Genomic DNA, 26,924 nt, shown 5'->3' with positions numbered 1-26,924 from the left:
GTTCGAGCATAATCGGGTAAACTGTGCAGACGTGGTCATACCAAACCGCTCGGTAAACTAACATCCACAACCGCGTCAGTAACAATATGTTAATGATGCCATAGGTGATGCCATACTTAATGCCATACTTCATTATGACATCATAATTCGACACGTACAAAACTTCATCCAATCAAGATAAAATTTCTTGAACGTCATCTATGGATAAATTGATGGAGAAAAAATAATAATGATGACGTCATCGGACACGTGGTTCGGCCGCCATATTTGTTTTAACACAAAAGCCTTAAAAACCACTATAAACACGTCCTGGCGAGGGTCTGCAATCTCTGATTGCTCTTTCTCGCTTTGAACTGATTTCGTTATTTTTAGTATATGGAAGAAGAAGAAGAAGACGTCTGAGTACAAACAGACGGATGGGCGTTGCATTTTCAGATGTTTTCTAGTTGTGTGCGTTTCCATTGGGGTTAGACAGATAAGATATAAAATATCACACTCACACTCACACACACATATCCATTTTTTAAAAAAACATTCTGTTATGGGAAAGACCAACTTACCAACCTTTACATGAATGAGAAAGACTAATGTGCTACAGGTAACGGGGATTTCCATTGACCTGCATTTTTGGGTCAGCCAAACGATTATCATCACTCCTCAAAAGCAAAGAATAAGGGATATTTGAAGAGCACTTCCTTTAGCTGGAAGAATAGCCATGACAGAGGTATGCAAACTCCAATCTATGCTATCTAGGTTGGGTTTGAATCCTGACCCAACAATAAACTGTAACCCTGGTGTGGTGATTCATCAATGTGTGTGCAATCCTTTGGATGGAGGTTAAGCTGGACGTCCCGTCTGCCGGCATCCGTTGGTGGACGTTAAAGATCCCACAGCTTCCGTCGCGAAGAGTAGGCAAGTTATCGCCGGCTCCATGAGCAAGTTAGAAATTGCTGCCCCAACATACTTGGTCGAGTGTCAGACCAGTTCATGGAAAACATTAAATTGTTCATGGAAGACGTTATAGAAGAAGAAGACCACTTCCTTCATCTAGCAGTTACATGCCTTATTTGACCAATTTTATTGCATCTAGGTATATATCATGTATGTACAAATACATAAACAAATTTGGTAGTCAAATTGCAAATATTCATGTCACAGCTACAGGTTATTAATGCTCAGTGTTCACATTGGAGGTGACCAGAAAATATCATTTAATATGTGCTGTAATGCTGAGATCTTGCACACCTCTTGTACATTCCTGAACAGGGAGATTCAAAAGTTAGGATTTTGAAAGATGAGCATTTACGATCTCATTCGATGTCACAGGTGGGCATGAATACAGATTGCTTTAGCTGCCTTCATGAGCACCTGTGTAGCTCATTTTCCCTTCATCGTACCATACTCATGACAGAGCCATGATGCTGCCGAAGCAGTCTCATTGCAAGTGTCATGCTGGATGGTTTGCCATTGCCTTCCCAGCAGTTAGTCAGGGCAGGAATTTGGAATTTAGCCAGGATGCCGAAGATAACTTGACGACTCTTCGCGAAGGACGCTGTGGGATCTTAACATCCACAAAGAACCAGTGCTGGTAGACCTGATTAAGGGCATACACATGGATGCATCACCCTGCATGCAAAACACCAGGACGGAAGTTTATAGCTGAGTTGAGATTCAAACCCAGGTTGAACAGCTCAAAGGCAGGTGTGCATACCCGCAGTCCATCCTGCTATAAAAAGCAACTTATAGTCCCTATTAATCCCATATATGGGTTAAATAGGAATAAATAGGATTTTTATGGCTGTCCCTATTCACCCCGTTTTACGGGTGAATAGGGATAGTCACTAATACAAAAAATAATAATCAAGAAACAATCCTGAGTTTCCAACTTATTGCTAAATTGATAGCTCAGATGGATGCACATAATATGCACCCATAATATAAACCACGGTGCCAATGAAAAAAAATATGGGATAAAAAGTTTCTCCAAACTGTCCCTATTTCTTGATTATAATTTTTTTGTATTAGTGACTGTCCCTATTCACCCGTAAAACGGGGTGCTTAGGGACAGCCATAAAAATCCTATTTATTCCTATTTAACCCATAAATGGGATTAATAGGGACTATAAGTTGCTTTTTAAAAAAACAAGAGAACACTTTCAACCCAAATATCAACAAATCAGTATGGTTATCAATTTTCAGCCAAAAAAGTTTCCCAAGTTTTTTTCAGTTTGTGTCCCTATTCACCTTGCTGTCCCTATTCACCCCCATTTTACGGTAGGCAATGAAGGTACAGCATTTCAAATCAAACTCTCAACTAGAACGGCACTCTTCTACGTCACGACGTCGACCGATATGCCTCCGCCCACATTATTACATCATTATAATACTTGTATCAAATTTGATTTTAATCCATTCAGGTGTGCCCAAGTTATCACATTTATACCTGACATGACCTCTGACCTATTGACCCCACAATCTAATCAGTTTACCTTTACATCATTATAAATATTTGTACCAAGTTTGAATTAGATCACTTCGGCCGTTCTCAAGTTGTATACCTATTACAGACTTTGACCTTTGACCTCTTGACCCAAAAATCGAATCACATAATCTTTACATCATTATACATAACTGTGCCAAATTTGGTCAGAATCCCATCACTGGTTCACAAGTTATCGCAGTAACAGTATTTTTACCTAACATGACCTTTGACCATTAGCCTTTGACCTCGTGACCCCAAAATCTAATCAGTCCATCTTTACCTCATTATACCCCAAGTTTGACGAAGATCCCTTTAGCTGTTCTCAAGTTATCGTGGTAACGAAAATCTATCACGGACGGACGGACGGACGGACAACCTGAAAACATAATGCCTCCGGTGACTTAGTCGGCGGAGGCATAAAAACATCCGAGTCTAAATCATCCAGAATTGTGGATTGAAGACCTGCGCTTCCAATGAGTTTTCCAGAAATTGGTTAGATCCCTGTTCTTTATGACGAAGGTTTGAAATGTATTATAAATATCCTAAATGGCCTATAGCAGTAAAAATAAATACACATTAGTGTAATGTGGGCTGGAAGGTTAACTTGGAGGTTAACTTGGAGCAAATTCGCATCTGAGCTGTCTATCTTATGTTTGAATCTCGACCCAGCTCTAAACGGTCGTCCTGGTGTTTCTCCTGTGGGGCAAAGGTGGTGTGTACCCGCGGAACATCCACGCAATCTGAAATTGAGACTTCAAGCCATCAACGCCCCCGTACCCCACCCCACTCCCCACCACTCCCACACAATCAACCCTTCCTCCAAACCCCAATTCCTCAACCTCCCCCACCAACGTCAACAACCCCCACCTCCCAAACTCCAAGCAATCAACCAACCCCTCCTGACACCAAGTCCTCAACCTCCCCCACCAACTACCTCAACCTCCCCCACCAACTACCTCAACCTCCCCCACCAAGTCTTCAACCTCCCCCACCAACTACCTCAACCTCCCCCACCAACGTCCTCAACCTCTTCCTCCCAAACCCCAAGTCCTCAACCTCCTCCTCCCAAACCCCAAATCATCAACCAACGCCTCCCAAACCCCAAGTCCTCAACCTCTTCCTCCCAAACCCCAAATCATCAACTAACGCCTCCCAAACCCCAAGTCCTCAACCTCCTCCTCCCAAACCCCAAATCATCAACCAACGCCTCCCGAACCCAAGGCCTCAACCTCTGCCTCCCAAACTTCAATAAATCAACCAATGCCTCCCGAACCCAAGTACTCAACCTCTGCCTCCCAAACTTCAATAAATCAACCAATGCCTCCCGAACCCAAGTACTCAACCCCCAACTCCCAAACCCCAATTAATCAACCAATGCCTCCCGACCCCAAGTCCTCAACCTCCCCCACCAACGTCATCAGCCCCCGTCAATATGGTTTTGTGCACTTTGTTCTCCCTCCCCGTTCACTTATTAAATAGGCACATTAAGTCATGTGGTCGAGGAGTGATTTGAGTTGCCATGACGGCAAACGGCTTTAGTTATTAGTTGTCATTTAAAGGACGGATCGAGTTCGGAACGATTAGGGTCCACACCGAAAGCACCCCGCATCCGCTGAAACCGCCATTTTGGTTCCGAGTGTGAAGGAGTAACAGCACGTCACTTAGCCAGCTCAGACATTCCACCGCCGCACAGTAGCGCCTGCCTATGCGAATATATAATACATCATGGTTCTTTAGCTCAGATATAGGTTAAAACTGCACTTACCCATAAGCTGACACAAGAAGCCTGTAAGCCTCAGGACTGAAGCTTGAGGCCTATATTTACTGTGGCCTTCACAAAGCCCGTGATGCCTATCGGCTCCAACCTTTCGATATTTGATGATCCTTTTGGTCGTTTTACATTGAAGGAAAAACTTATCGGGAGGGCATGGCTGAATAGGACAGCTCCGAATATGTCTTTGGCTTAGTATAGCAACAACATGGCGATCGTATGATATTTTTGCAGGTTACATTTGTGGGTGGAGTCAGGCCACCTGTCCAACCAATGGGTGGAAAGGAATGTTACACACAGACGGACGAGCAAGTGTATTATTATATAGATGTATGTTTGCAGAAGTTAATTGAAGATGCATACAATGAATGAAATGCAGAACAGATAAAGTTGTGTTGACTGAAACAACAACAACAACAACAACATGTATTTTAAAGGCCATTTTCCCTGCTAGAGCGGGGGTTAGCCTTGCGGTCCCCATGATAATCTTCTCCATTTTGGCCTATTTTCTGCATCTCTCCTTGTTAGCCCCCTTGCCCGCATTTCTTCTTCCACCATCTTTAGCCAAGTCTTTCTCGGTCTTCGCCGTCCTCTACTTCCTTCTACATTCATTTCCATCACTCTTCTCAACCAGTCACTTTCATCCTTCCACAACACATGACCAAACCATCTCAACCTGTTCCTCTTCACAGCATCAATCGCAGGCTCTATTCCCATCATTTTTCGCAATTCATCATTTGTCTTCCTCTCTCTCAACGATACTCCGCACATCCACCGAACCATTCGCATTTCCACCCTTTCCAACCTTCGTTGCTGCTCTACGTTCATTACCCATGTATCGCTCCCATGAATCATAACACTTCTCACACATGCAGCATACACCTTTCCCTTCAGCTTCAACGACACTCTCCTCCTCATCAGCACGCCACTCAATTCCCGAAACTTCTTCCATGCACATCTCACTCTAGCAACCGTTGCCGAGTCTGATCCACCTTCTCCATTCAGCATGTCTCCGAGGTAGCAAAATGTTTTCACACCTTCCAGCTTCACGCCGTCTCCAAGATCCAACTCAACATTTCCTCCATCTGCAGCTCCCTCTGTGCACACCTTACATTTGAATGTAGCTGCCACACTGGTTAATGACCCTCTCAAACCGCTACATTTTTTATGAACCCACTCAGCGCACATTGTACATTGAATGGAGTTCACTCCGACACCCTTCCTGCAGACAGCACACGGCCACTTCCCAGTTCTGTCCACCTCACCACGTGCTTTACCACTTGCCATCACCTTCGTCTTTCCTATATTCACCTTCAGACCTTTTGTCTCCATACATTCCTTCCACGTGTTCATCATCCACCTTTGGTGGCAGAGGTAATAAGTGGTGTGGTCTCATCCTTTTCCTGTCTCTGTCTTGACTGAAACATATTCATTAAAAAGATTTAAATCAGGCAGGAGCAAGACAGCAATCAATATGTGCGCCATCCTTCGTTAAGCTGGGTATCCCATCTACTAGCAGCACATGGTGAATGTCAAATATTCCACGATGCCATTCGTGAAGAGTCAGTGAGATATAGCCGGCACCTTGAACAAATTACAAATTCCTGCCTATACCATGGGTAAACAAGAAAGGTACTCAGTAGAGAACATACCTGCGCCTGGTTTAGCCATATCACTCAATGGTGAAGAATCACTTTAAAAATTCTACTAACTGGATCCGGATCCTGAACTTCACCAAAATTGAATCCATTCTTCCTCGTCACACACACAACCTGTCCAACAAGTTTCGTCCAAATCCGTCCACAACTTTTTGAGATGTCCTGCTATGTATCGTTTTTGGCCCAATCTCCCAATGGTGAAGAATCACTTTAAAAATTCTACTAACCGGATCCGAATCCGGATCTTCACCAAAATCGAATCATTTCGTCCTTGTCACATACGCTACATCTCTGCCAAATTTCGTCCGAATCTGTCCACAACTTTTTGAGATATCTTGTTCACAAACGGACAGACAAACGGGTGAAAACATAACCTCCATCCACCTTTGGTGGCAGAGGTAATAAGTGGTGTGGTCTCCTCAGGTATTCTTTGGCAGCAGGAAACACAACAATACAATTTCAGAGTGTGGCTGCTGTGCAGGAAGCGGGAAGCCAGCTCCGACACTTACAAAAAATCATGCTCCCAGGTGTGCATGTCACGTGTGAAGGCCGTCCTCGGCTACAAAGGGCAATCCATTACATTATTCAAACCAACAAAGCTGAAGGATAGAATAATCATTGGATGACATAATCTATTGGCTTTAATAAGTATGCAGTACAGTAATCCATTAAATCATCTGCCATTACAGACAAAACGCCAATATGAGCGCATTTGTGTCCTCAGGGACAAAGCCTTCCACTTCCCAATCTATGAGTCGGAAGACCCATGGGGTATTTATTAGCCGAGGCGTACTGCAGTTGCTCATGCAATGCAAGATCTTTGATGTAAACAAGGAAGTGCAAAAGAGACACACCGCTTATCATTGGCAATAAATAAATAAATAATAATGTAACAAAATAATGTAATAATGGAAAATAATTTAATGTTTAATAATATTTAAAAATATTTAATAAAATAATGTAATAATAATGTAAATAATAAAGTAAAAAATAAATAATAACCCAAGAGACACACTGCTCATCATTGGCAATAAATAAATAAATAATAATGTAACAAAATAATGCAATAATGTCAAATAATGTATTATTTAATAATATTTAATAATATTTAATAAAATAATGTAATAATAATGTAAATAATAATGTAAAAATAAATAATAACAAAAGAGACACCGCTTATCAATGGCAATAAATAAATAAATAATAATGTTACAAAATAATGTAATAATGTAAAATAATGTAATATTTAATATTTAATAATATTTAATAAAATAATGAAATAATAATGTAATAATGTAATAATGTAAATAATAATGTAAAATTCAATAACAAAAGAGACACACCGCTTATCAATGGCAATAAATAAATAAATAATGTAACAAAATAATGTAATAATGTAAAATAATGTAATATTTAATAATATTTAATAAAATAATATAATAATAATTTAATAATGTAATAATGTAAATAATAATGTAAAAATAAATAATAACAAAAGAGACACACCGCTCATCAATGGCAATAAATAAATAAATAATAATGTAACAAAATAATGTCATAATGTAAAATAATGTAATATTTAATAATATTTAATAAAATAATGAAATAATAATGTAATAATGTAAATAATAATGTAAAAATAAATAACAAAAGAGACGCACCGCTTATCATTGGCAATAAATAAATAAATAATAATGTAACAAAATAATGTAATAATGCAAAATAATGTTATGTTTAATAATATTTAAAAATATTTAATAAAACAGTGTATTAATAATGTAAATAATAATGTCAAAAATAAATAATAACCCAAGAGACACACTGCTTATCATTGGCAATAAATAAATAAATAATAATGTAACAAAATAATGTAATAATGTAAAATAATGTAATGTTTAATAATATCTAAAAATATTTAATAAAATAATGTAATAATAATGTAAATAATAATGTAAAAAATAAATAATAACCCAAGAGACACACTGCTTATCATTGGCAATAAATAAATAAATAATAATGTAACAAAATAATGCAATAATGTCAAATAATGTATTATTTAATAATATTTAATAATATTTAATAAAATAATGTAATAATAATGTAAATAATAATATAAAAATAAATAATAACAAAAGAGACACACCGCTTATCAATGGCAATAAATAAATAAATAATAATGCAACAAAATAATGTAATAATGTAAAATAATGTAATATTTAATATTTAATAATATTTAATAAAATAATGAAATAATAATGTAATAATGTAATAATGTAAATAATAATGTAAAATTAAATAACAAAAGAGACGCACCGCTTATCAATGGCAATAAATAAATAAATAATAATGTAACAAAATAATGTAATAATGTAAAATAATGTAATATTTAATAATATTTAATAAAATAATATAATAATAATTTAATAATGTAATAATGTAAATAATAATGTAAAAATAAATAATAGCAAAAGAGACACCGCTTATCATTGGCAATAAATAAACAAGAAAAAGAGCAATCAGAGATTGCAAACCCTCGCCAGGATGTATTTTCAGTGGTTTTTAAGGCTTTAGTGTTAAAACAAATATGGCGGCCGAACCACGTGACCGATGACAACATCATTAGTTTTTCCCGAAACGAATTTATTCCGACATTATGCTCAAGAAATTTCATCTTGATTGGATGAAGTTTTGTAATTGTCGAATTATGGTATCAATGGAAATCTCCATGCATGGCTTGCGGACTTCCTCTCTGGTCGTAGTCAACGTGTGGCCCTGAATGGATTTCTCTCATCTCCCCTTCCTGTTCAGGCTGGAGTTCCCCAAGGAAGTGTGCTGGGCCCTGTGCTTTTTCTGGTCTTTATCAATGATCTCTCTGACTCTCTGGAAAATCCTCTCTATCTCTTTGCTGATGACTCCACTCTCTGCCGCTCCATTCCTCTTCCCTCAGATAGGCAGTTTGCAGCCTCCTCACTCTCTGAAGACCTGGACAAAATCACAGACTGGTCAAACAAGTGGAACATGTCTTTCAATCCTGCCAAATCTCACTCTCTTACTATGTCTCTCCGAAAAGATCGACTGGACAACCCTCCCATCTCCTTTCTCAACAATCCTCTCCAAGAAGTTCTGTCACTCAAGCTTTTGGGTCTCACTATCTGCCATGATCTTTCTTGGGAAAACCACATTTCCAAGCTGGCCTCCAAAGCCAGTCGCCGACTGGGCATCCTCCGTCGTGCGAAGTCCTTCCTCGGCACACCTGAGCTCCTCACCACATACAAGGCTTTCATCCGCAGCTCAATGGAATACTGTTCTCCCCTATGGGCTGGTGCTCCTGCCTCACACCTGGCTCGGCTTCACGCTGTTGAATCCAAAGCTTTCAAAATCATTGGAATCTCCCGCGATGAAGCTATCTCTGAGGGCCTTTCACTCACTCACCGCAGGCAGGTAGGTGGTCTTTCTGTCTTCTACCGACTCCTCTACGGCCTTGCTCCCCCAGCTCTCTCCGTGCTCTGTCCCCCAAATATTCCTACAGGTCGCACAAGATCTGCTAGCAACCCTCTGATGGTTAAACTGCCGAAATCTCGGCTCTCTGCTCACCTTCACTCTTTCATTCCTCTTTTCTCCCGCCTGTGGAACAAACTCCCACACTCCCTTCAATCCCTCTCCTCCCTCCAGGTCTTTAAAACAGCTGTTCACCACCATCTCTTATCTTCCCCCATCCATAACCTTGATCTTTTCTACCCCCACTAATTCACCCCAGATCCACCTTGTTTGAAATTCCAACTTATTTCCTGGAAATCCTGGCAGTGTCCATATGTTTATACCTCTCCCACCCCCCCCCCCTTCACATGCCTCCCCCCCTTCACATGCCTCCCCCCTTCACATGCCTCCCCCCCAAAGCCCTCTCCCTCCCACAGATCTCTCGATGTCTCCATGTCTCTCGGTCCCTGCTCTCAAATGTTGTGTTTGTGTCCTTCCCCCTCTCTCCCCATCTTGTCTACCGCTCCCGATGTTATTTGTTTTATGTGTCTGTTTGTCTTTCTGTGTGATTAATTTTCGCTCTTTCACGAGCCTCGACCTTGTATACAAAAAAAAAAAAAAAAAAAAAAAAAAAAATTATGACATCATAATGGAGGCACCTATGGCATCAACATGAACATATTTTATTCCCCATGGAGAGTTCTTTTTCAATGAGCCATGTCTCAATTTTTTTCTATTCAGCGCTTTTGGAGATATAGAGGTGCAAAGTTTTTCGATTTTTCCAAGTGGCGGCCGAACCACGTGACCGATGACGTCATCATTATTTTTTTTCTCAACCAGTTTATGCCGACATGGCGCTCAAGAAATTTCATCTTGATCGGATCAAGTTTTGTAATTGTCGAATTATGACATCACACTGGAGGCACCTATGACATCATCATTAACATATTTTATTTCCCATGGAGAGTTCTTTACAATGAGCCATGTCTCAATTTTTTCTATTCAGCGCTTTCGGGGATATAGAGGTGCAAAGCTTTTCGGTTTTTCCAATATGGCGGCCGAACCAAGTGAGCTATGACGTCATAATTATCATCAAAAAATTCTACAGGTGGAGATGCACCGGTGCTGAAAATTTCCTGTCAATCGGACCAAGGGGTTGCAGAGAAAATCATATTTATTCTGTGCGAACAAACAGACAGACAGACAGACAAACAAACAAACAAACAAACAAATGGACTCAAATGCAATACCCTCTCCTCTGGTGAGGGTAATCTATCTATAATTCCAGTAATCTCTGTCTGTACGTTTGTACGTCTGTTTGTCTGTGACCGCTGTTTCTCGACAACCACGGGTCCGATATACTTTTAACTTGCCAGGTATATTGCTGGGGACCCGAGGATGTGCCTTTTCAAGGTTTCATATTAATCGGACAATTACTTACCGAGCTATGTCCAAAAAACGATTCAACCAATCAGAGAGCAGCGAGCTATCGCGTGTGCCGAACGTGGCGGACACACTCTGCCTCGGACGGCACATTTGAGAGCGTATTCATTTATTTCACGTTTGCAAACTATGTTGGCGTTAAACTATGTTTTAAAACTAATAAAACCGAATTTGCGATTCATTCGCTTTCCTGCGCGTTTGTGCACGCGATGGCGATTTCTTTACCAAACTCCGGAAGCCGTTCGCTTTGGACCAAACCATTGCATGTAAATAGAGGGGGGGGATTGTCACCGTACTCGCAAGCCGTTCGCTTTGGACCAAACCATTTCATGTAAATAGAGGGGGGGGGGATATAATTTTAGATATAGATATAGTACGGGCAATGCCCTAGTCTATCTATAATTCCAGTAATCTCTGTACGTCTGTACGTTTGTTTGTTTGTCTGTGACCGCTGTTTCTCGACAACTACCGGTCCGATATACTTGAAACTTGCCAGGTATATTGCTGGGGACCCGAGGATGTGCCTTTTCAAGGTTTCATATTAATCGGACAATTACTTACCGAGCTATGTCCAAAAAACGATTCAACCAATCAGAGAGCAGCGAACGATCGCGTGTGCCGAACGTGGAGGACACACTCTGCCTCGGATGGTACATTTGAGAGCGTATTCATTTATTTCACGTTTGCAAACTATGTTGGCGTTAAACTATGTTTTAAAACTAATAAAACCGAATTTGCGATTCATTCGCTTTCCTGCGCGTTTGTGCACGCGATGGCGATTTCTTTACCAAACTCCGGAAGCCGTTCGCTTTGGACCAAACCATTGCATGTAAATAGAGGGGGGGGATTGTCACCGTACTCGCAAGCCGTTCGCTTTGGACCAAACCATTTCATGTAAATAGAGGGGGGGGGGATATAATTTTAGATATAGATATAGTACGGGCAATGCCCTAGTCTATCTATAATTCCAGTAATCTCTGTACGTTTGTACGTTTGTTTGTTTGTCTGTGACCGCTGTTTCTCGACAACCACGGGTCCGATATACTTTTAACTTGCCAGGTATATTGCTGGGGACCCGAGGATGTGCCTTTTCAAGGTTTCATATTAATCGGACAATTACTTACCGAGCTATGTCCAAAAAACGATTCAACCAATCAGAGAGCAGCGAACTATAATAAAAGAGACACACCGCTTATCATTGGCAATAAATAAATAAATAATAATGCGACGTTTTGAGATGCAAAGAAAAGCCACAAGGTCCACAATCCTTGGGTTACAAGGTTAATACGATTGCAAAACAACAACTAATGTTTGCTTTTCCTCCCTAATAATTAATAACCCACCACAATCTTCCTTGTCCAATGCACCATGCAACAGCCATCTGAGATCTGGTACGTACCACACATACGCTTTACAGCCGTCGAAGCAGTTTATTGGCAAGGGTTATGCTGGGTGGTTTGCCATTGCCTTACCAGCAGTAGTTACCCTGCGCTCGCGAAGCGAAAAGCGGGGTTAAGCATTCAGTTGCGTACGTGTGCCGTGTGCCGTACGTGTCTGCATTGTAAAAATTCATTTTCTCGGCAACCGTTGGTCCGATTGACATGAAATTTGCACCAGAGGAGGGCCTCCCCCCTGTAGAATATTCTAATGATTATTATGACGTCATAGGTCACGTGGTACAGGCGCTATCTTGGAAAAACCGAAAAAAGGTGCACCTCTATATCCCCAAAACCGCTACACGGAAAAAAATTGAAACCTGGCTCATTGTAAAGAACTCCATATGGGGAATAGGTGTTGTTAACGATGACGTCATTGGTGCTGTAATTATGAGGTCATAATTTGACAGGGACAACGCTTAGTCTGATCAGTTTGAAATGTATTGAGCGTGATCTATGCAACAATTTTATTAGAGAATATAAATTTATGATGTCATCGCTCACGTGGTCTGGCAGCCATATTGGATCAAAGAAAAAAAATGTTCAAAAACAGAAGAGTTGGCTCGCAACAAGTTGCCTGCACAGGGTAAGTATTCTATGAATACCATCTAGTTAGGGAATGAATTTGGAATTACCCTGCACTCGGGAAGAGAAAAGCAGGGTTAGGCGATCGGTTACGTACGTGCGTGTCTGCATTTTAAAAATTCATTTTCTCGGCAACCGTTCGTCTGATTGACACAAAATTTTACCGTGGGAGCGCCTCTGCCTGTCGAATTTTTTATTCACAATTATGACATCATAGGTCACATGGTACAGGTGCCATCTTGGAAAAACCAAAAAACGTTGCACCTCTATATCTCCGAAACTGCTCCGCGGAAAAAATTGAAACGTGGCTCATTGCAAAGAACTCCGCATGGGGAATAAGCGTTGTTAACGGTGACGTCATTGGTGCCTTAATTATGACGTCATAATTCGACAGGGACAACGCTGAGTCTGATCAGTTTCAAATTTCTTGAGCGTGATGTACACAACAATTATATTAGAGAATATAAATTTATGATGTCATCGCTTACGTGGTCTGACAGCCATATTGGATCAAAGGAAAAAGCCCTTCAAAAACAAAGGAGTTGGCTCGCACCAAGTTGGCTGCGCAGGATAAGTATTCTATGAATACCATCTACTTTGTTCAGGGTGCTGGCGATAACTCGCCTACTCTGCGAGAAGGACACCATGGGATCTTCAACGTCCACCAACTAATGCTGGTAGACGCGACACCCATTTAACATCCATCCGAGGGTCTTTCATGAACCGGCTGTCGAGACCTGACATTCAACTGAAGGTGATTTGGGCAGGAATTTGGAATTAGTCAAGGGGCCGGTGAAAACTCGCTTACTCTTTGTGAAAGACACTGAATGAACGAATGAATGAATGATACAACAACTAGTGCTCGCAGACGGGTACTCTGGCTCAACATCCTTCCGAGAGACAGATCTACAGAGCGATGCCTCGATCTCGATGAGAAACACCAGGATTACAGGTTAAATATCTGGGTCGACATTCCAACCCAGGATAGACGTCTCACAGGAAAGTGTGCGCACAGGAACGTGCATGCCTCGCAGGTATCCTGCCAGGTCCGGGAATGGATTGGGAATGACAATAAGGTGCACCTAGATGCACCAAAACATGCATGTGCATGCATGATTACTTTATCTCTCTGCACACTCCGCTCTAAGCTCGTAGACAAGCATTTGCAATACACGTGACACAATTCAATGATGTGATGTGAAGATGAGAACCTCGCCCCGCCCCTTGCCCTCGCAATACACACGTGACACAATTCAATGATGTGATGTGAAGATGAGAACCTCGCCCTCCCCTTGCCCTCGCAATACACACGTGACACAATTCAATGATGTGATGTGAAGACGAGAACCTCGCCCTCCCCTTGCCCTCGCAATACACACATGACACAATTCAATGATGTGATGTGAAGACGAGAACCTCGCCCTCCCCTTGCCCTCGCAATACACACGTGACACAATTCAATGATGTGATTTGAAGACGAGAACCTCGCCCTCCCCTTGCCCTCGCAATACACACATGACACAATTCAATGATGTGATGTGAAGATGAGAACCTCGCCCTCCCCTTGCCCTCGCAATACACACATGACACAATTCAATGATGTGATGTGAAGACGAGAACCTCGCCCCTTGCCCTCGCAATACACACGTGACACAATTCAATGATGTGATTTGAAGACGAGAACCTCGCCCTCCCCTTGCCCTCGCAATACACACATGACACAATTCAATGATGTGATTTGAAGACGAGAACCTCGCCCCGCCCCTTGCCCTCGCAATACACACGTGACACAATTCAATGATGTGATGTGAAGATGAGAACCTCGCCCTCCCCTTGCCCTCGCAATACACACATGACACAATTCAATGATGTGATTTGAAGACGAGAACCTCGCCCTCCCCTTGCCCTCGCAATACACACGTGACACAATTCAATGATGTGATGTGAAGACGAGAACCTCGCCCTCCCTTGCCCTCGCAATACACACATGACACAATTCAATGATGTGATGTGAAGACGAGAACCTCGCCCTCCCCTTGCCCTCGCAATACACACATGACACAATTCAATGATGTGATGTGAAGATGAGAACCTCGCCCCGCCCCTTGCCCTCGCAATACACACGTGACACAATTCAATGATGTGATGTGATGTGAAGATGAGAACCTCGCCCGCCCTTTGCCCTCGCAATACACACATGACACAATTTAATAATGTGATGTGAAGATTAGAACCTCGCCCCACCCCTCCCCTCACCCGAGCAACACACATGTGATGTGACGCAATTCAATGATGTGATGTGAAGATGAAAACCTTGCCCCAGCAACACACAGGTGACGCAATTGAGTGATTGATGTGAAGATGAGAATCTCGCCCCGCCCCTCGCTCCTCCCCCTCACCCCAGCTTATTTCGCGACCTCAATCAGGAGAGCATCCCTGGTGCTGCACAAGGTCTTACTTACATCGACAAAAAGCCTTTTAAAAAGTTCAAATCAGCTTTTCCAACTTGTACAGTCGACCCCGTTTACAGCAATTCGTCGATCTAAGTTATCCGACAAATTATGGATTACACGGAGCGTTAAAAGCTTCGAGTTCGTATTCCAAGACCTCCAAAAAATATTACTACGGAGGTCTAGTAGAAGGTAGACAGACCCTCGTGGTGGAATTGCACCTGTGAGGCTGCACTGGTGCAGGTAGCTCTGTGTTACAATTAAGAGTAGTCGGCGACCTGGAAACTGTGGGCAGCAGGTAAGGTGCCGCCGTGAATACCGAAGCGGCGTCACATGGCCGTACCTGCTCTCAAACAACATGCGCACGTCACACCGGGTCTTCACGGTGTAGCGCAGGTGTGTAGCGCAGGTGTGTAGCGCAGGTGTGTAGCGCAGGTGCCGCTTGTGGGAATCGGAGCAAACCTTTTCCGGTCCTTGGAAGCAGATCCTGCAGAGCGGAGTCCGAGTCCCGGTGTTCCCGCTTGCCAGGGACTCCGCATCCGCTCCTTGTCCGCACAGCACGCTCTCCTCCTCTTCCTCATCCTCGTCGTCGGCGGCACCGCTCGCCTCGGCCGCCGAACCCACCGCGGGGCGGCTCGTCGTCGCCGCCAAGAATGCTGCCGCCGCCACAACCGTCTGCGCCGCATCGTCCGCGCTTCCCGGATCGGAGGCAGCCGACGCGGGCCGCTTCAGCAACAACGCCTTCAGATCGCCGAAGAAAGGCGGCAGCGGCCACAACAGCCGCAGCCCTTGGCATCGCCTTCAAGATCCAAGGCCGAGCGGCGCCGCGGCATTCCCGTGTCTCGTGGCCGCGGCGCCGGAGATGCGCCCTCCCCGATCTCTCTCTCTCCTCCTTCCTTCACTATTCACCAGCCCTGATACCCCTCCTTCCCACCGCCGCCACCTCTTCCTCCTAATACCTCTACCCCGTCCTTTTCCTTATACTCTGTGGATCTGTCCTTCACCACCCCCCCACCCCGATCCGAACCCCACCCCGATCCGAACCCGACCCCGATCCGAACCCCACCCCCGATCCGAACCCCACCCCGATCCGAACCCCACCCCGATCCGAACCCCACCCCGATCCAAATCCCACCCCGATCCGAACCCCACCCCGATCCGAATCTTCCCCTCCCCCCGGTCCGAACCCCCTCCCCCGGTCCGAACCTCCTCCCCACCCTCTGGTCCGAACCTCCTCCCCCCTCCCCCCCTCCCCCCGGTCCGAACCTCCTCCCCCCTCCCCCCGGTCCGAACTTCCTCTCCTCTCCCCCCGTTCCGAACCTCCTCCCCCTGGTCCGAACCTCCTCCCACCTCCACCCGGTCTGAACCTCCTCCTGGTCCAAACCTCCTCCCCCCTCCCCCGGGTCCGAACTTCCTCCCCCCTCCCCCCGGTCCGAACCTCCTCTCCCCCTCCCCCCGGTCTTAACCTCCGGACCCCCGAACCCCGGTGCAAACCTCCTCCCCCCTCCCCCCGGTCCGAACTTCCTCTCCCCTCTCCCCGGTCAAAACTTCCTCCCCTCCCCCGGTCCGAACTTCCTCCCTCCTCCCCGCGGTCCGAACTTCCTCCCCCCTCCCACCGGTCCGAACTTCCTCCCCCCTCCCACGGGTCCGAACTTCCTCCCCCCTCCCACCGGTCCGAACTTCCTCCCCCTCCCCCCGGTCCGAACTTCCTCCCCCCTCCCCCTTCCCCCCGGTCCGAACTTCCTCCCCCCTCCCCCTTCCCCCCGGTCCAAACTTCCTCCCCCCTCCCCCCGGTCCGAACTTCCTCCCTCCTCCCCCCGGTCCGAACTTCCTCCCCCCGGTCCGAACTTCCTCCCCCCTCCCCCCGGTCCGAACTTCCTCCCCCCTTCCCCGGTCCGAACTTCCTTCCCCCTTCCCCCGGCCTGAACTTCCTCCCCCCTCCCCCCGGTCCGAACTTCCTCCCCCCTCCCCCCGGTCCGAACTTCCTACCCCCTCCCCCCGGTCCAAACTTCCTCCCCCCTCCCCCCGGTCCGAACTTCCTCCGCCCTCCCCCCTCCCCCCGGTCCGAACTTCCTCCGCCCTCCCCCCTCCCCCCGGTCCGAACTTCCTCCCCCCTCCCCCTGGTCCCAACTTCCTCCCCCCTCCCCCCGGTCCGAACTTCCTCCCCCCTCCCCCCGGTCAGAACTTCCTCCCCCCTCCCCCACCGATTTGAGTCACCAGCTGCTTGGGTTGTCCAAGCCTTTTCGGGGAACTCTTCCCGCTCCTAGCTCTCCCAAGTGCTCGAAGCCGTCCTGCAAATACCAGAGTGAATGAATTAAAGGGGAAATAGAGGACATAATCATAAAGGTACGAGCACAGTCGGTGTGTACGCTGCAGTACTCGGTAGTGCACGACACAAAAACCACGTGCCCACCTCGAGCTCAGCATCAGCTTCAGGCGCGCGAGCCGTGACGTCATGCCTCGTCGCCTCCATGGGGGAGAGAGCACGTGGGCGGCACCCCAAGCGTCCGATCACCGCACAGTCGCACACCGGTCCTGTCCGGCCCGGAGTCCGAATCGGGAGGAAACGTGCTGCGCATCCGGCCCGTGTCGTGCTCTCACCTTGGATACATGGATGTTCCGGATTCCTGGCAGCTCACCGGGAGTGAAAAGCCTTCGATTGGGATGCGCGGTGCGAGGCGCATCACCCTCGCGGACGGCGGTGGTTTGATCATCGTGGCGCAGCGAGAACCGAAGTGCGAAACCCATGGAAAGTAGCGACGGGTGGGAAACGAGGAGGGTGAGTGCACCTCCATCCTCCTCCGATGCTCATACGAGGAGGCTCTGACTCGGACAAACATTCCATAGCCACGTGTTCCCGGTGACGTCACTCCCGGGCATACTCCCGCGTCTCCAAGAACGTTTGAGTGATGATGGTCCCGATCCGAGACCGTGATCGCCCTTTGGTTGGGGCTGGAGCTGCGTTTCGAGATGGCGGCAAATGACCGTTTTCACTTCATCCTTTATTTAGATTTTATCATTTTAAGTTGTGTTTAACTTGAGTCAAAGCTGCTGCCTGATTGGACGAGGCTGCAGTTTAATGTGCAACGCAAGGGCAATTTTATACTGTTTGCATGTGTCACGTGGTTGATGAACTCTTAACTTTGTGAGAAAATATGAATAGTGGTAAATATTGTCACGTGACTGCTCTCAGTTAACACCAGGAGAATTACGGAAGGCCAAACGCAAGCTTTTACTCCGAAGGCGATGCCCAAATGCGGATTTTATATATGCGGGGGAAGAACGGGGAAGAGGAAGCTGAAGCTTACCTGTCACGATCGCCGGGAGTCCCAAAGACTGCAAAGAAAATAACTCGCACGAACTGGATTTAAAATGTACAAAAATGAACAGGTTTATTAAATGGAATGCCGGTAACAAGAAAAACGTGACGGTAAAACTAAATTCCTATCCGGGACGTCCCCCACACCAGACTTAAAAACAGACAAAGGGAAAGGTAAACTGGATAAAATAATAGTGCGATTATTTAGTGCACTTATCTCTAATCTGCTCTCGTCAGGAATCGTCCGGACACGGTGGTGTTCTTGGCGGGAAGAAGGCCGCGGTCCGCTCGCTCGCTGCCAGGCCTCACCGGGCATCTCGCTCACCCCGGCCTCGTCACGCTCTAGTGCTCGCCCACGCGTCGTCTCTGCCTGTCAACTGCAGCTCTCGATGCCCAGATGCCAGACGAACAGGAGAATGGTGTGACGATGCCGGCACACAACCGCTTTTGCTGGTAAAGCTGCCTGTGACGGGGAAGGCAGACAAAAAGGATCCAAAGAGACAGAGAGGACAAAATGCCGGCCAGAGAGTTCTTTTGTTGGCCGTCTCGTGACGTCATCGGCCCTCTTCACCATTGCCCGCAGGTCACCACTACCTTGTCAGCTCTCCACCTATCAGCGCACAGTCCGCCTCTTATGTCATCGGTGGTCCTTGCCAATCGGCGCTCTGCTTCCTCCTCGGCCTTCCCTCCACCAATCAGCGGGTAGCTTATTGCTCCTGCCTTCCTGTTGGTCAACCCCCGCCCAATAGCGAGTGCTTCTTGCTCCACCCTGGCCAATCACGGCTCCTCGGGGCGTGTCTTTGGCCTGCCTGTCTTCCGTGGCGATGTAGCTGGTGCGTCCAAATGGCCATGCGAGCAAGATGAAATTTATTGAGCATAATCCAGAAATAAATTAGTGGAGAAAAAAAAATAATGATGACGTCATCGGTCACGTGGTTCGGCCGCCATATTTGTTTTGATACAAAAGCCTTAAAAAACCACTGAAAATACATCCTGGCGAGGTTTTTCAATCTGATTGCTCTTGTTTATAAACTATTTTGTTATTTTGAGCTAAAAGTAGAAGAAGAAGAAGAAGAAGCAGAAGAAGAAGAAACGTAATACAAATGGACATGGACGGGTTTTGCATTTTCATATGTTTTCTAGTTATTATTACTTTGTATACAGCTTGTGGTTGTTGGTTGCATCATTGCTGCGAGTGCAGCTGTGGTGCTGATGCAGTACCCCGTATTACCAATAAAGTAAAGTATTACCAGTAATTTTTTTTTTTTTTTGTATACAAGATCAAGGCTCGTGAAAGAGCTAACATTAATCACACAAAAACTCAAACCGACACTTAAAACATATAATAAGGGGAGCGGTAGACAAGGTGGAGAGAGAGGGGGAAGGACACAAATACAAAATTTGAGAGCAGGGACATCGAGAGATCTGTGGGAGGGAGAGGGCTTGGGGGGAGGTGGGAGAGGTATAAAACACATGTACACTGCAAGGACTTCCAGGAAATAAGTTGGAATTTCAAAAAAGTGGATCTCGGGTAAATTAGCGGGGGTAGAAAAAGATCAAGGTTTTGGATGGGGGAAGACAAGAGATGGTGGTGAACAGCTGTTTTAAAGACCTGGAGGGAGGAGTGGGATTGTAGAGAGTGGGGGAGTTTGTTCCAGAGGCGGGAAAAGCGAGGAATAAAAGAGTGAAGGTGAGCAGAGAGTCTAGATTTTGGCAGTTTAACCATAAGAGGGTTGCTGGCAGATCTTGTGTGACCTGGAGGAATATTTGGGGGAGAGAGCACAGAGAGAGCTGGGGGGGCAAGGCCAGAGAGGAGTCGGTAGAAGACAGAAAGACCACCAACCTGCCTGTGGTGAGTGAGTGAAAGGCCCTCAGAGTTAGCTTCATCGTGGGAGATTCCAATGATTCTGAACTGATTGATTCTGCTTCTGAATCTGAATGATTCTGCTGAACAGAAACTTTCCTCTTTCATGTTGTCTCTGATTCCTTAATATCTCTTCCTAATTACTCCCTCCTCCGGTGTGATATACCTGAGCCTCGTCCTGGTAGTGGGGTTGCTATATTTATCAAAACTCTCTTCCTCACTATCCCTGCACTGACCTCCCTCCACCACACTCCCAGGAGTACCTCTGGCTACGGCTTCCTCTCCGCTCCCACCTTTTGTTCATATGTGTGTTATACCGTCCACCAAACAGTGATGACTCCATTTACATCTCGCTGTCTGACAACATGGACCAACTTCTATCCACTCATCCGAAGTCTCTCTTCCTCATATGAGGCGACTTCAACTGTCATCATGCCAGCTGGCTGGGTGTGGGTACCTCTCTCACCAGCCACAGCACCTCAGCAAAAGACCTCTGCGAATCATTCAGACTGACACAATCTGTCAATTTCCCGACCCGGATCTAGACTTAGTTATGACAAACTTCCCTGCAAATATCTGCTGCTCTTTTTCTGCTCCAATCCGATCATCTGATCATTTCCTCGTTAAAATGGACATCTCTCTGGCCATTCTCAGAGAGCCTCCTCAGCGCCGACGAGTCTGGCATTTCACTCAGGCTGACTGGGACGGTCTTCAAGCAGCCATCAATTATCTGGACTGGTCTCCCATCTCCACTGCCTCTGACATCAACTCATCTTGGGAATTCTTCCAAAGTAAATTGCTCTCTCATGCACAGACTCAAACCTGTCTCTCAAACTCTCAAACCTGTCTCCCTCCTCCAAATCCTGGTGGCATCTGTTCAAATCTGTTTCTGGTGTTTGTTCCCCCTCCATCCCCTCCCTTACCTCAAACAGCTACACAGCTGACACCGCACGTGAAAAAGCCGACTGCCTCAACTCTGTGTTTGCCTCAAAATCTTGTGTCCCAAACCCGTCTCTCTCTCTGTACCCACCTTACCCAGTCGAACCAAACTGCTCCTGGACTCTGTGTCCTTCTTTCCTGACAAGGTGGAGAAGTTTCTGTCAAACATCGACTCTGATTCTGCAACTGGACCAGACGGCATCAGCCCACGGGTCTAAAAATTCCTGCAATGTCGCTCTATCTCACCCGCTCTCTGTTCTTTTCATCCTCTCTTTTGCTCAACGTCATCTGCCATCAGCTTAGGAATCAGTCAACATCACTGCTTTGCACAAAAATGTGCAAAAACAGATCCTTGCAACTACAGGCCAATCAGCCTGCTCCCAATCATCAGCGAGGTCATGGAATCTATCATCGCTTCTGATATTAAATCCTTCCTCTTCTCCAATGGCTTGATCTCTGATCATCAATTTGTATTCAGACCAGGTCACTCTACTTTGGACATGCTGCGTCTGCTGTCTTTGGACATCCTTGACATATCTCATGCCTTCGTTATGGTCTTGCACCCCCATTGCAACTGCTCACCAAACTCTCCTCCTATGGTATCCAAGAAAACCTCCACACACTTCCACTCTGGTCGCAGTCAACGTGTGGCCCTGAATGGAATTCTCTCATCTCCCCTTCCTGTTCAGGCTTGAGTTTCTCAAGGCAGTGTTCTGGGCCCTGTGCTTTTTCTGGTCTTCATCAATGATCTCTCCAACTCTCTGGAAAATCCTGTTTATCTCTTTGCTGATGACTCCACTCTCTGCCGCTCCATATCTCAACCCTCAGATCGGCAGGCAGCAGCCTCTTCACTCTCTGCAGACCTGGACAAATCACAAACTGGTCAAACAAGTGGAACATGCCTTTCAATCCTGACAAATCTTACACTCTCACTTTGCCTCTCCATTAAGACCGTCTGGACAACCCTCCCATATACTTTCTGAAAATCCTCTTGAAGAAGTTCTGTCAGTCAAGCATTTGGGTCTCACTATCTGCCATGATCTGTCCTGGGAAAACCACATTTCCAAGCTGGCCTCCAAAGCCAGTTGCCGTCTGGGCATCCTCCGTTGTGTGAAGTCCTTTCTGGACACTTTGGAGCTCCTCACCACACACAAAGCTTTCATCCGCAGCTCAATGGAGTACTGCTCTCCCCTCTGGGCTGGTGCTCCTGCCTCATGCCCCACCTCCACTTCACGCAGTTGAAACCAAGGCATTCAGAATCATTGGTATCTCCCATTATGAAGCTGATTAAGAAGGCCTTTCTCTCTCTCACCACAGGCAGGTAGGTGGTCTTTCTGTCTTCTACAGACTCCTCTCTGGTCTTACTCCCCCTGCTCTGGTTACATGTCTGTCCTCTGTCCCCCAAGTTTTCCTGCAGGACGCACAAGATCTGTCAGCAACCCTCTTCTGGTGAGACTGCCAAAATGAAGACTCTCTGCTCACCTTCACTCTTTCAATCCACTTTTTTCCCGCCTCTGGAACAATCTCCCACACTCTCTTCTATCCCTCTCCTCCCTCCAGGTCTCTAAAACAGCTGTTCACCACCATCTCTTATCTTCCCCCATCCAAAACCTTGATTATTTCTACCCCCGTTAAAACACCCCAAATCCACCTCTTTCAATCTCCAAAGTCTTTCCTGAAATTCCAACGTCTTTCTCCAAAGTCTTTCCTCTTTTTTCCGCCTCTGGAACAATCTCCCACACTCTCTTCTATCCCACTCCTCCCTCCAGGTCTTTAAAACAGCTGTTCACCACCATCTCTTATCTTCCCCCATCCAAAACCTTGATTATTTCTACCCCTGTTAAAACACCCCAAATCCACCTCTTTCAATCTCCAAAGTCTTTCCTGAAATTCCTAGTTGTCAATTTGTTTTATACCGTGTACCCCTTGGGGAATAACATATGTTAATGATGATGTCATAGGTGCCTCCATTATGACGTCATAATTCGACAGGTACAAAACTTCATCCGATCAAGATGAAACTACCTGATCATCATCTCGAGATACATTGCCATTGGTGGAGAATTTTTTTTTTAATGATGACGTCATCGGTCACCTGGGTCGTCCGCCATATTTGTTTTAACCCAAAAGCCTTAAAAACCAATGAAAACACGTCCTGGCGAGGGTCTGCAATCTCTGATTGCTCTTTCTAGTTTATTGTGTTTTTTGGGTATGTGCCTGTTCTCCTGTGTTATGTGTTAGCTCTTACACGAACGAAAAAACAACTGGTACTCATTTTCCCATCCTCGGAAGGATGACAGGTTGAGTCAACCCACCTGGTATTATTTAATGACCTTTTTGGGGCTCAAATTCAAGACCCTAATGTTTTAAGCTAGCCACAATCAGAATTGTATATCCCAATTGTGTATCCGCTTAGTGAGCGGATATACAATTCTAATGAAAAACTGCTCAGCTGAACTGATAAGTGATGTAAGAACAAGACACCACTGTGTGTGTGTGTGTGTGTGTGTGTGTGTGTGTGTGTGTGCGTGCGTGTGTGTGTGTGTGTGTGTGTGTGTGTGTGTGTGTGTGTGTGTGTGTGTGTGTGTGTGTGTACATATAATATATATATGCAGACTTGGCATTTAATATGGAATTTTTTTTTGTGGGGGTGAACTTACTTTTCAAGATGTCTTAGAACCAAAAGTTCATTGGAATTATGATGAAATTGTTCTAGATTTTGTTAATGTGACCTTTAAAAGAAACAAAAACCACATTTGACATTTCAAAACAAAAATTGATCCTTGAAAGTGATGCAAACTGATATCGAACTCGATTCATGGACAGTACTGTGTTAAACTTCTGTACGTTTTCCAGAAGTATCTCTATTTTGCACATTAGCCAAAATTTTTTTTAACAAAAACAAAAGTTAAATTACGACTGGGATTATGGACAGTAAAATTACAGTTCAGTACTTCGTGTAACCCCCACGAGCATTCAGGAGAGCACGTACACGTTGAGGCATGCTGTTCACGAGATTTGCCAAGGTTTGGACAGGAATCGCTTGCCGTGCAGTGACAATAGCCTGCTGCAATTCACACACAGAGGTCGGCTGCTGGTCCAAGTGGTCGATTTGACACGTTAATTCTGCCCACAAGTTCTCTATCGGATTCATATCCGGGGACATGGCAGGCCATTCCAAATGCTCTACACCACGGTCAGCAAGAAAGTGTTGGATCATGCAACCACGATGAGGCCGTGCATTGTCATCTTGGAATACAAAGTTTCCTCGAAAGGCTGCACGAGCAAATGGAAGCAATGTTTCTTCCAGAATGGCCCTGTACTTGAACTGGTTCAGGTTTCCATTCAGAACAACCAGGTCAGTTTTGCCCCCTGCATGAAAAGCAGCCCAAACGGTCACCCCACCACCTCCAGCTTGGACTCTTGGCCCTATACAATCTTTGTTGTAGGCTTCATGCACTTGTCTGCGCACTCGGACGCGGCCATCTTGACGATAGATCAGAAATCTAGACTCGTCACTGAAGATCACGTGATTCCAGTGTCCTGGCTGCCATTGACGGTGCTCTCTGGCCCACTGCATTCGGTGCTGGCGGTGTTGTCTGGTCAGGCGTGGCTTTCTCAGGGGATGCCTGGCACGATAGCCTGCTTGAACCAGTCGTTGGTTGACTAGCCTTCTGGATACAGACACATTTGTCAGTTGCTGCCACTCAGCCCTAAGCCGATTAGCTGACTTGGTACGGCCATTGCGGACTAACCGGTGCAGCTGGCGATCATCCCTCCTTGTGGTTCTGCGGGAACGTCCTGGCCTCGGTATTGGAGTAGGGACACCCCTATGAGCATTTCGTTTCAGGATCTTGGACACCTGACCTTGAGTGATGCCATACTGCCGAGTAATAGCACGCTGTTTCATGCCGTAATTTCGTAAAGCCACCACTCCATGACAAACAGCATTGTCGAGTTGACAGACCATCTCCAGAGGAAGCGGCAATAACTTTTGGAGACGTGCAGCAGTTGTTTTCCACTAATACAGAACGCAACAACCCTTGTATACCCGACTGTGAAGCCAATCATCAAATGCACCTGTCCATACATTTTGCCATGCCACCTGTGATATAATCCTGTTGTTGACTTCTTGCTGCGACAGACAATCAGTGACATGGTTCTTTTAACAAATAAATCACCAAAGTGTAAAAGAAACTCACCAGATTGATATACTGAGTTAAGAAAGTAAACCCAAGTCAAGAAAAAATATATATTCCATATTAAATGCCAAGTCTGTATATATATTTTATTTGCACTTTGACGAGTCGTTGCAAATGGGAAGCAATTCATTTTGAGTAATGAAAACTCAGCACGAGTCAATTAAGACAATTGGACAAGAAATTGGAGGAGTAATGAGTTGGGCTAAAATCGTGTTTAAAAACAATTAGTTTCGGAATAGCGTTACAAAACTACACAAAATGTGGATTTAATTCACACCATGGACACTGACACACATTTATCTGGGAACTCGCAAAGTGGAGGCCATCGTTGACAAGCCCATACAAACCACGAATAAATTTCGGATAAACCAGCAGCCTGAAAGTATCATCTCTGGAGTTGAAACTATCATTTATATCCCCACGCTTTATATAAAAATAAGGGCAATGCCCCTGGGCTCACCTGGTAGAACCCAGGAACTGTTAGGCGTGGATAACCCACAAAATATGGTGAAAGTAAATACCTATTTTTGGGGGCAAACCCATGATTTTTTTTTAAATGCTGTGAACAACCTTTAGTCCATCATGGGTGATGAGCGTTGTGGTCAAGTTTTATCGAAATTGTTTATGTAGATTTGAAGAAGAAAGCAAATACCTATTTTGGGGGCAAACCCCCGTATAACCCCTAGGACGCTGATTATTATTATTTTTTTTTTAATGCCGTGAACAAACTTTGGAACATCATGGGTGATGAAGGTTGCGATCAACTTTAGTTTAAATCGTGTGTGCAGTATCAGATAAGTTCTGAGTGTTTAATAATAATAATAATAATAATTCATTTATTTTGTATAGCGCTTTTCAAGAAGCCCAATACAAAGGCGCTTTGACAGAGTGCAAAACATAATGCATAACAATACATGAAAACAACAATTGCAAAAAGACAAGAATCAATAGGGAAATATTTAAAGCAAAAGGAAGGAGAAGGAGAAGAGATAGTCAGGGGTTAAATGCTGTGGGTTGAATGTTGAATGCAGTGTTGAACAGGTGGGTCTTTAGTGATGTTTTGAATGTGGTGAGTGAGGAGGCGTCTCTGATGGTGTGAGGTAGTGAGTTCCAGAGGGTGGGAGCAGCGATGGAGAAGGCCCTGTCTCCCCAGGATCTGAATTTGGTCCGGATGGAGGGGGGGGGGGGGGGTCAGGAGGTTGGTACCAGCAGAGCGGAGGTTGCGGGTGGGAGTGTGTCTGGAGAGGAGGTCAGCCAGGTAGGATGGGGCCAGGTTATGGAGGGCTTTGTATGTCAAG

The 26,924-nt window shown here is 45.3% G+C and overlaps 1 protein-coding gene across 1 annotated transcript in view; it reads right to left on the bottom strand.

Moving 5' to 3' along the window:
• LOC137430674 (E3 ubiquitin-protein ligase MARCHF9-like) overlaps window positions 1-26,924 on the bottom strand; it is a 308,642-nt gene that overhangs the window by 247,658 nt on the left and 34,060 nt on the right. The window contains exons 4-5 of the mRNA XM_078781216.1: window positions 18,611-18,663; window positions 15,765-16,101 (exon numbers count right to left, since the gene is read on the bottom strand). Coding sequence (XP_078637342.1) covers window positions 15,765-16,101; window positions 18,611-18,663 — 390 coding nt within the window. The remainder of the gene's footprint in view (window positions 1-15,764; window positions 16,102-18,610; window positions 18,664-26,924) is intronic.

The sequence above is a fragment of the Myxine glutinosa genome, chromosome 7, assembly GCF_964187855.1.
Source record: "Myxine glutinosa chromosome 7, kmMyxGlut1.1, whole genome shotgun sequence".
NCBI classification, from domain to species: domain Eukaryota; kingdom Metazoa; phylum Chordata; class Myxini; order Myxiniformes; family Myxinidae; genus Myxine; species Myxine glutinosa.
This window is presented reverse-complemented; position numbering and strand designations above follow the sequence as displayed.